This window comes from Pseudozyma flocculosa (genome assembly GCF_000417875.1).
Source record: "Pseudozyma flocculosa PF-1 unplaced genomic scaffold scaffold00021, whole genome shotgun sequence".
Lineage (NCBI taxonomy): Eukaryota > Fungi > Basidiomycota > Ustilaginomycetes > Ustilaginales > Ustilaginaceae > Pseudozyma > Pseudozyma flocculosa.
In genome coordinates, this window is record NW_006920889.1 from 285978 (window position 1) to 296624 (window position 10647).

A 10647-nucleotide genomic window follows, 5' to 3' on the forward strand; every position below is an offset into this window, starting at 1 on the left:
GACTTGGTGGCAGTGCGATCGATCGCTTCCACGAACGGACTCCCCCCCCCCCCCCCCCCCCGCCACCTCCTTCTCCGCACCCTGCCTCTTACTCTTGGGGCTTGGTGTGTAGCCTTGCAAATGGTACGGTCATCGTGCTAGCCGGAGCTCGCTGACCATCTCCTTTCTGTGCCTGCTTCTATCTTGCCGCACGTATCTGCCACCAGTCGAGCTGCCTCTTGTCCGCTTGCTGACCGCTTGTACATCTGTAGAGTAGAGCAGCTCCGGCTTGGTTGTCGTGATGGTGGTGGCCGCAAGGCGCAGCACTTGCAATCAATGGATAGACAGGGCACCCGAAGGGCAGCTCGGACAAAGCAAATTCCGCCGTGGGTGCCAAGATGAAGTTGGCATGACTAGCCAAGATCCTGCCAAGGAGTGCATAGCGGGATGGCCGCCAAGGTGCATGCCAATGTCAGCTTGGTCGAAACCGCCAACAGCCATATATGAGTGCTATCCGTCCCCAGCTGGGACCCGCATCGTCTCGTCTGCAACCTCTGCTACCGCCATCATCCAGCCGCGCCAGCACGGCATCTCTCATCAAGGCAAAACAAAAGCACATTATAAAATTGTCCCTCTTACTTCGAGCACCAGCACCCGCTCGCTCTCGCGACGTCTCTAGGAAGCGGCAAACCAGCGGATGGGCAACACCAGACGGGTCGGTCGGCACGATGCAGAAATGGTCCGGTGCGGTACAATGCGGCGTGGGCAGCCTACTGTCCCGAGGCCTTTGCGAGCGTGGTATCGTACTTGCGGATCAGGTCGGCCGACCCCTCGGTCTGGGAAAAGGCGAAGCCCCTCGTCCGACGCATGCGCTGCACCGCTCGCACCTTGCGAATCGCCCTGTGGATATGGGGGGACGGTGGAGGGAGAGAGTGGGGAGTACCATGTCAGTTTGGCGTTCCGGTGCTGCGTCGGCCCCGGAAAATGTGGACAAGGAAAGCGGAGGGGCGGCAAAGGCTCGTGGCACGGCGCGGTGAAAACGTACTTCTGGAACTGGTCCATGCGCGGGCGGTAGTCTTGCAGGTTGTACTTTTGCACCTGTTTGTCAAAGGCAGGCACGGGTGCAAGGAGGGGCTCGAGAGGTCAGCCCGCCGTCCAGCTCCTGTGTGCTAGTCGCCCCCGCTCCGGTCCCAACTCACCTCCTGGACAATGTGGTACGACTCGGGGCGGTAGGTGCGCTTCCAGTACTTCCAGCAAAAGTCGCGCAGCAGGCAGACGACGGGCACGAGGATGATGCTGAACCAAAACTGGCTGAAGCCGTACAGTCTGCCGGCGATGCCGTCGAGCTCGGTGGAAAAGTTGAGGCGCGGCGCAATCAGCGAGTAGATGGCGGTAAAGGCCAGCGTGAAGACGAACGAGCCCGGGATGGCGGCGAACGTGTACTTTGTCCACAGATCCGACACGAGCGCTGCCTTGCCCAGCACCGTTACGAGCACGGCGAGGAAGAGGGTCGTGCCCCAGATCCACGAGTACGACTCGTGCCCGCTCGACAGCTGCGGCGAGCCCCAAAAGGCGATGGTGACGAAGAGGTACGACACCAGCGAGTGGTAGAAGGCGTTGAGCGTCCAGCCCCAGAAGCGCCGCTTGTTGAAGTAGACCTGGCCGTAGAGCTGTGGGTACCGATCCAGCATGCGCGCAGACAGGTACTGGTCAAAGATGCCAATCACCAACGGCGGCAGCACGGTGAAGATGACGTTGTAGAAGCTTTTCCACGGCCAAAGGGGGGAAGTAACGGAGTTCCCGAACGACAAACGACGAAGTCAGCAGGCGGCAACGACGACGGCGAGGCGCGCGCCCATCCGACCTTTATGCACTCACGAAAGAAGCCACGACTCGAAGGCCACCTGGCCGGAAAAGCTGTTCTGGAACGAGTACCAGAAAAGCGTCATGTAGAGGGTAATGTTCTTGTAGAACGAGTAGAGGATCATCTTGCTGAGACGAGCGTAGCTCCACGATCCGTGGACGAGGAGCAGCTTGCGGAGGAAGCGGAACTGGCTGATGGCCACGTCGGCCGAGCGCGCCGCCTGCAGACCCTCGACGCCGCTGATGCCAACGCCGACGTGGGCCGCCTGGATCATCGAGACGTCATTGGCGCCGTCGCCGATGGCCAGCAGCAGCGAGCGCATGTTCTTCTTGACCAGCTTGACCACCAGCGCCTTCTGCAGCGGAGACACGCGGCAGCAGATGACCGCCTTGCACATGACGGCCAGCTCGAGGAACACCTTCGAGAGCTCCTTTTCGAGCGCAAAGGTGAGGCTCCTGCCGTCGATGATGAGCGCAAGCTCCTCCTGCTCGCCCGCGGTACGCTGGTTCTTGATGGCCGCCAGCTTTTTGGTCAGAAACTCGTGGGTGTCGTGCTGCGTCTCCTCGTTGATGATGACAAGGTTCATCGACTCCGAAATGAGCCGGCAGGACAGGCCGATGTTGATGGCCGTCTCCTGCCGGTCGCCCGTCAGCACCCAGATCTTGATGCCGGCGTTCTGCAGCGTGTGGATCGTCTCGGGCACGCCTTCCTGCAGCTTGTCCTCGATGGCCGTGGCGCCCAGCAGAAACATGTTCTGCTCGATGAGCTCGGCCGCCTTGTCGAGCGCCTCGGAGCGGTCCTTGATGCTTGCCGCCGCCTGGTCGTAGATCTTGACCCACTGGCGGTACTCTTGCTCCGGCACCTCGCGCATCGCGATGCAGAGGGTGCGGAGGCCCTCGGTCGCGTAGTCCTCGAGGTGCACCGTCGTCTGCTCGAGGAAGGGTTGGTTCTCGCTGAGCCGCTCCATGATGACCGTGTCGGCTCCCTTGCAGTACAGCTTGATCTTGCCGTCCGAGCCACGGACCAGCGCCGACATCCGCTTCCGCGTGCTGTTAAACTCGCACACGTTGAGGATCTCGAACTCATGCTCTACGCCACGGATCGTGACAAAGACGGATCGCGGCTTGCGCGTGGTGAACTGGTAGCCGAGCGACTCAGCGCCTGCGACAAGCGCCGCCTCGTCGGGGCTCGAAGCCTGAAAGATGACCTTGTCTCCCTGGCGCTCGGGGATCACCGTGTGGCAGACGGCCAGCAGCGTCAGGAACTCGTCGATCACGGCGCTGCTGCCGTCGTCCGGAGTGCGCCCGTCCATGATGGCCTTGAGCTCGTGCCAGGTCCGCTGGCCGCCAATCTCGCGGCCGTCGGGTCCGATCTCGCCGGTCCCCTGCTTGCTCTCGTCGATGACGTCGGTGAACGAGATGCCGCCGATGCTGGCCTGACGAAACTCCATCTCGTTTCGCGTCAGGGTGCCTGTCTTGTCGCTGAAGATGTAGTCGATCTGCCCAAGCTCCTCGACCAGACTCGACGTACGGCAGAGCGCCGGGGTGTCGGTGGGCGCGTAGTACATGTCGAGGTCCGAATTGATCAGCATCGCCTGCTGGTACTTGACCACCTCCATCGTGACGATGAGTGAGATGGGGATCAGGTTGTTGTAGGCGATGACAAAGGTGAGTACGTCCTCGACGAAGCGCCTGGCCTTGCCGGCCGAGTCCTCGTTGAGCAGCAGGTACCTCATCTCGCCGGCGTAGGCCGTGTTGCGGACGATGGCGCCGATCGACGACGCAATCGAGAGCGCCAGCAGCAAGATAAAGAGGAGCAGGATCTGCACGTTGACCTGGCGTTCGACGGCGGTGCGCTTGATCGGTGCGGCAGTCGCGTTGCGCATCAGCTTGGTCTCGTGGCCCGTGAAGACGACCAGTCCGTAGACCCACGGCGTGTTCCGCAGTTGGGCACCCCTCAGCAGCAGCTGCTCGGGGCTCAGCGGCGCCTTTTTCATCGGCGTGCCGCTGAATCCGGGCGTGGAGCTGATCTGGATGTTGAGCGTAGCGTCGAACGTGTAGAGGCTGTTGTTGGGCTGCTCAGAGACCAGCTGGCCGCGGAGCGAACAGGCAGCGGTGGACGAGGTCAGCTTGGCCGTCTCGGTGGACGCCTGCTTGATCTTGAGGTTGGTCTCGCCATCGAGGTTGGCCGTCTCGACGTAGCAGAGACCCTCGGGCTCAGAGCTGCTGAGGAGGACCAGGTCGGCAGGGAAGAATTCGTTGTTCTCGACGCGGATGATGTCGCCCACGCGGACGTGGCGCCAGCGCCGAGGCTCAAACGAGCCAGAGCCGGGGTCCAGGACGTGGGCGATGCGCGCGTTGAGTTCCGAGTCGGACTGGTGCCGCTTGATGTCCTCCTTGACCTCTTTGAACGCCGAGGCGAGCAGCACCAGCGCCAGGGGGACAATCGTGGTCCATCGATTCGTCGGCGACACGCCGGGGATCTGCTGGATGCAGGCGGTGAAGAGGAAGAAGACGTTGGCGTACTTGGAGAACTGCTCGACCAGAAACTTGGGTACGAAGGTGATGAGGTTGTACTTGCTGGTGCTGATGTAGTTGTCGAGGAAGTTCATCTTGTCGTTGGTGGTCGGATCGTTGAGCCGGACCACCCGCTCTCCCTCGAGCACTGCGCCCTTCTTCTGCTTGCTGACGAGCGATGATACGTCGTCCTTGAGCGTCCGGAAGCTTCGCTTCAGGCCGTCGAGCGGGCTGTCTTTTGGCGGTCTCCGACTCTGCCCGGCCGCCCCGGACCTCGCGTTCCCCCTGCCCGGCCCCGCCGCCGCTCCGCCAGCTCCCCCCGCGCCCGTGTAGGGCGAGAACTTGGAGTCTTCCATCGAGGTCATCGGGTCATCGTCGGCCTCGATGCTCTTGAAGCTGTGCCGTGCAGCATAGGCGTCGGCGAAGGGCCCTTCGCTGCTGTAGCCGCGATCGCCTCCGTAGCCTGCGGGCGTGGCGGCGCTAGCGGCAAAGGGCAGCCCGCTGTCGGTGCTCCCTCCTGGGTGGCTACCGAAGGGTGCCCTAGGGGCGCTCAGACCCATCGCTGCGTCTGGTTCTGCGCCGTAGCTTAGCGTGCTGGGCGGGTAGTCCGGTCGCCTCTTGCCGCTTTGGGCGGGGCGGAAGCTGCTGAAATCGTCGATGTCGTCGCCGAGCAGATCCGGGTCGTCGGCGTCGACGAGGACGTGAGAGGGGCCGTTGCCGCTGCCGGCAGGGTTGCTATGGCTGTTGTGATGGTGAGGGTGGTGCGAGAGGGCCGATGTGCCAAGGCCCAAGGAGTCGCGGCTGTCTCCAAACTCAAAGGGGTCGCGGTTGCTGTTGGAGGTCGAGGAATGAAGCGGTCGATGCGACTGGATGCCCTCTGGCGGCGGCTGGCCCGGCCGCCCACCGTGGGTGATAAAGTCGTCAAAGTCGTCCATTTGGCGGGATCTTTGTACACATGCGGCGCAGATCGGGCGGCTGTGTGGGCGGAGCGCCTGAAGCAGGCGGCCAGTGCGGGCAGATCTCGGGCCGGTGAGCAGACAGGGAAAGCTGGTCGAACCGATTGACCACGTCTGCCACTTTCAGGGATCGCAACGTTGCGACGGTGGAAAACAGCAATCGCAAACGATGGCGAGAGGAGAGCGGCAAAGGATGTGGTGGAGGTAGGCGGTGGTTGGTAAGTGATTGATGCTGGTGGTGGTGGTGGTGGTGGTGGTGGTGGTGGTGGTGGTGCGGGGCCCGGTGGTGGGGGCACCGGGGCTGGCCGACGGCACGCCCAGGCCGCCTGGGATTCGGGCGAGACACCCACGGCCGGGCGCGAGGCGGTGCCCGAGAATCGGTATCCCGCAACGCGTGCGGGGCTGCCGACTTGGCTGGTCCAAGGCCCGGCAAGGGCTGAGCGAAACAACAGAACTCGCCAGCCCATGAGCCGTCTCAAAGGCGGGGGGGGCAATATACCACAATTTTCCCTTTCTCAATTCTCTCCTCGCGTCTCCCTGGTCCGGCAGAGCTCATCCATGCCACTGCCGTGTTTAAACTCGGTAGACGGCATCCCGTGCGTGAGTGCGTGCGTGCGTACGTGCGGCAGGACGGGCAGCCTCTGTCTCCCGAAGCGTCCGCATTGTCACAACAGGCTCGGCATGGGGCGAGGGGTCTGGCTGGGAGCGGCGCCCGCAGATCGGCTCGAGGTCGCGACGCCAGAGGATGCAGCGCAGGGGATATCTTCTCGGCTCGGCGGCCAAGGGGCGGGCGTAGAGTACAACAGGGCCAGGACGGGGGAGGTGGACTGCAAAGTAGTGAGGGCCGAGGACCACGGCGCCGGCTCAACGCGGCGCGGCAGCGCCCGTCTGGTCGGTGCTGGCGGCCTCGACAAACTCGTGGGCCTCGTCCCGGGTAATGGACCGGATCGTCGACACCTTTTGCGCGTCGAACAGGACGCCGTAGTGCTTGCTGGCCACCTGCACCATCTCGGGTCGGAACGTGGTCGTGATGAACTGGGCGTTTTCCGCCAGCTCGCGGATCATGTTGGCGACGGCGGTGCGGTACTGGGCGTCGAGGTTGGCGTCGATCTCGTCAAACAGGTAGAAGGGCGCTGGGTCGCACTTCTGGATGGCAAACACCGTCGCCAGGGCAACGAGCGACTTTTGGCCTCCGGACAGCTGCTGGATCCGCAGCCCTTCGTCGTGCTTCGAGTTGAACGACACCTTGATCGAGACGCCCGTGTAGCTGTCGATCTGCGACTTTTTCTTCGTGCGCAGCGCCGCCGCCGTGCCGACCTCGGGCTCCTCTTCCTCGTCCTCGTCCATCGGTTCGCCCTCCTCGTCTTCGTCGGCGTCGCCGTTGGCGCCGTCGATGGCCCTCTGCATGATCAACCGCCCGCGCCCTGCAGGGACCAGCTTCTCGAAGACCTCCTCAAAGTACTTTGACACCTGCTTGAAGGTACGTTCGATGGCCTCGTCCTTGCGCTGGTCGAGCACCTCGATCAGCTCGTGGATCGACTCGGCGCTCTTTTCCAGCTCGGCCTGGCGATCCAGCAGCTGGTCGCGCTGCTTGGTGAAGTTGTTGTACTGCTCGACCGCCTTCTTGTTGACATGCGAGAACTTCTTGAGCGCCTCATTGACCTTGTGCAGCTTCTTGAGGAGCTGTGGTGGGTGAGACAAGGGGGAGCGGGCGATCGGCGAGGGGAAGCGACGGGGGAGGGCATGGCAGGGAGCCATCGGTCAGCAGCCGAATCGGCAGCGTGCCTCGCTCGCGGCGTCGGCCAAACTCACCTTTCCGGGGTCCGCGTCAATGTACTTTTGAAACGCCTCCTCGGGCAGCACGCCGAGGTCGCGGATGTTGCGGTTGCAGCGGTCCTTCTGCTCGAGCAGCCTCGTCTTTTTGCCAAGGTAGCGCTCGACGTTCTTCTGCTGCCGCGAGATGCCGCGTGCGTCCTCGGCCTGCTCTGCCCGCGTCTTGTCGTAGCGGGCCTGGGCGTCCTGCATGGTCTGCGACAGCCGATCCAGCTCCTTTTCGACAGCCGTGATCCGCTTCTCGCGGTCCGCCACCTTCCTACGGAGCTTTTCGATCTCACGCCTGCGCATCTCGACGTCCTCGGCGGACGCAGCACCACCGTCGCCGCCCACCAGGGTCTCGCCAAGCGCCTCGAGCGTGGCGCTGAGCTCCTCTTGCCGCCTTCCGAGGTTCTCGAACAATTCGATCTCGAGCATCGACTTGCGATTGGAGAGCTCGGCAAGCGACCTGCTCTTGTTGGCCAGCTCGCGCTTCCGTGCGTCCTCGGCGGTGTTGAGCGTGTCGAGTTCGGCGCTCTCGACTGCGCTGAGTCCGCTGGCCATAGGCGTCTTGAGCTCGTCGTCCATTGCGCTGCGTCTCGTCTCGGCGGCTCGCAGCTCGAGCGTCTGGTCCGCCTCGCGACGCTCCGACTTCTTGATGCGGGCGTCGATGTCCTCAGCCTCACGCCGCATCCAGACGAGCTGGTCGGCCAGCGGGCCACGCGAGTTCTTGGCCTCTTCGCGCCTTCTCTCGAGCACGTACGTGTCTGACGCGAGCGCGGTGATCTCCTGCTCAATCGACACCAGCTTCGCCTTCATCTCGTCCAGCTTGGCCGTGTTGAGCTCGAGCTCGTCGCGCCAGCGCTTGGTCAGCTTGGTGGCGTCGAGGCGGCTGCGCCGGGGGTCGTGGTAGCCTCCGGTCAGCGATCCTTTGCGCTCAATCTTGTCGCCGTCGAGCGAGATGGCGTTCACGCCGTGGCTGCGCACATAGGCCGAGGCCACGTCAAGGTTGGGACAGATGATCGTCTTGCCAAAGATCTGCTGAAAGGCGGGCGCCAGCGCCGGTTCGAAGTCGAGCCTGCTCAGCATCAGCACTGCGTCCTTGGTCTGGGCAAAGTCGACGTTCTTGGGCTTGAGGCGGTTCAGCGGCATGAAGGTCACCCTGCCGCTCTTTTCGCGGTTCATGACATCGAGGATCTTGCCGACGGTGTCGTCGTTGTCGACGACGACGTGGAAGAGGCTGGCGCCCGCCGTCACTTCGACGGCCGTCTTGTAGATGTCGTCGACGGTGAAGAGCTGGTGGATGGGACCCTTGACACGGTCCTCGAGGCCGAGCTGCTTGGCGATCCGCTCGACAGCCTGCAGGCCCTGCGCCGTCGCCTTGTCCATCATGCTGGACAGGACGCGCTGCGCCTGGGAAAGCTGGTCGCGCGCATAGCCGGCGGCCGAGGCGAGGCGGGTCTCCTCCTTCCAAAGGTCCTTCTTCGTCTCCGTCAGCTCATCGCGCCGGTCGCGCTTCGACGTGAGCTGCTCGCCCAGGTCGCGGATCAGGTCCCTTCGGCCCTCGATCGAGGCTTCGACCTCCAACACGCGGCCCGCCACCTCGGCCTTGCGCTGCTCGTCGGCCCGCCGCTCGTTGGCGCTCTGCTCGATGCGCTGTCGCTGCGCCTCGGTGTACCGGTCGAGGTCCGAGATCTGGCGACGGAGGTACTCGTCGCGTTCCCGCTGCGTTCGAAACTGCGCAGATCGCCCCTGTTTGGAGTAGAGCGCCGCGATCCTCGCCTTGGTTTGCTCGAGCTGCTCGCGGATCGCCGCGGTCTCACCACGGAGGGCCTCCCACTGCGGCGTCAGCGTGCGGAGCTCCGCCTGTTTGGCTTCAATCTCGGTGCGGATGTTGGCGAGCTCCTGCTCGATGCCCTCCCTCCTGCCCTCGCGGCGCTCGCCCGCCTCTTCGAGGTCCTCGACCAGGCTCTGCAGCTGCGCGAGGCCCTTGCTGAGCTCGCGGCGCTCCTGCTCGAGCTGGTGCTTTTCGAGGTTCTGCTGCTCGATGCGCTGCTTGGCGGTCGACAGCTCGCCCTCGAGCTTTGCGAGGATCTTTTCGCGCTCGTTAAACTCGCCGCGCTTGGCGTTGGCGTTGTCGACTTCGCGGCGCCGGTCGCTCTCAAGGTTCTCGAGGATGGTCGCCACGTCCGACAGCTCGCGCTGGTAGATGCCGTACTCGAGGCAGCGCCGCTCCTTGTCCTTTTCGTAGTACTGCTTGAGCTCCTCCTTTTCGTCGTCGAGCTCCTTGAGCCGATTCTCGATGTAGTCGATCAGGTCCTCGATCTTGGAACGCCGCGCGTCGGTGTCCTCGATGATCTTGATCGACTCGGAGCGGCGCTGCTCGTAGACGCGGGTGCCGGCCACCTCCTTGAGCAGGCCGAGCCGCTCGTGGTCCTTTGCGTTGGTGAGGTGGGTGATGCGGCCCTGGGGCACAATGTAGTAGGGGTTGCTGCGGCTGAAGCCGGCCGACTCGAGGAGGTTGGCCACGTCGGCCTTGGAGGCGCTCTTGCGGTCGATGCTGTACTCGTCCTTTTTCAGGCCGATGGTGCGCCGGAGGATAACCTCGCTGCCGCTAGTGGGGAAGCGGTTGTCGCTGTTGTCAAAGACGATTTCGACAAACGCCGAGAGCGTGGTCGAGGTCGAAGTGCTGCTGTCGTGGAGGAGCGACTGCCTCTCCTCGCGCGACATGGACGTGTAGGCATCGGACAGAACAAAGCGGATGGCCGAAAAGAAGTTGGACTTGCCCGAGCCATTGCGGCCGACGACGACATTGTGGCGGGGCGAAAAGGGCTCGACGGCGGTCTGGTCGCGGTAGGACTTGAAGCCCTGGATGGTCAGGGTCTTGATGTACATCGTCACAGCAGATCAAGGGCTCGATGCCGCAGCAAAGACCGCCCACGACCTAGTCTGGCAGGACGCGCCGAGGGGTCGGCGCAACGACTTGGTGCTGGGCGGCGCGCCTCGCGTTGCGGATTGGGCCGTGCGCTTGGCAAGAGACTCGACGGATGCGACGAGAGGCTCACACTGTCGAAGGCGAGGATTCCGCAGCAGCACCAGGCGCAGAGCGACGGGCAAAGGGTCGGAACTTGGGATCGCGGACGAGTGATGGCGGTCGCGGAGAGAGAGAGGCGAAGCAAGGGTGCGGTGGCAAGTGCGAATGGATGTGGTGGCGAATCGAAGGTCTCTTCGCCAGGCCTGCAGGGGGCCGGTGTTGGTCGAGCTGGCCTGGCCTGGCCTGGCTCCCCTCACTTTACCGCTTGCTTCGCGTCTCTCTAGCAAGGCCCGCCCACGGAGCGCGACGCGCGAATAGACTGCCTGGCCTGGCCTGGCCAGGCCAGCGTGCCTGGGGCAGGCGAGCCCGGTCAGCCTGCCAGCTGACAGGCGGGGCCGGCCAAGGGGCCGCAGAGCGCCTAGAGGGGCGGGCGCCCTCCCGAGCCTCTTTTTTTGTCGAAATACGAGGGTCCGTGTCCCACGCCAG

The 10647-nt window shown here is 63.8% G+C and overlaps 2 protein-coding genes across 2 annotated transcripts; both read right to left on the reverse strand.

The window, feature by feature from the left end:
- Nucleotides 1-749: 749 nt before the first annotated feature.
- PFL1_05708 (uncharacterized protein) lies at nucleotides 750-5294 on the reverse strand (the record flags this gene model as incomplete). The annotated part of the gene is made up of 4 exons (XM_007883243.1): nucleotides 750-879; nucleotides 1025-1077; nucleotides 1179-1743; nucleotides 1858-5294. The coding sequence occupies 4 exons, from the start codon at nucleotides 5292-5294 to the stop codon at nucleotides 750-752; spliced, it is 4185 nt and encodes a 1394-aa protein (XP_007881434.1).
- An 885-nt stretch (nucleotides 5295-6179) lies between these two features.
- On the reverse strand, nucleotides 6180-10022 carry PFL1_05709 (uncharacterized protein; the record flags this gene model as incomplete). The annotated part of the gene is made up of 2 exons (XM_007883244.1): nucleotides 6180-6998; nucleotides 7128-10022. The coding sequence occupies 2 exons, from the start codon at nucleotides 10020-10022 to the stop codon at nucleotides 6180-6182; spliced, it is 3714 nt and encodes a 1237-aa protein (XP_007881435.1).
- Between the last annotated feature and the right edge of the window lie 625 nt (nucleotides 10023-10647).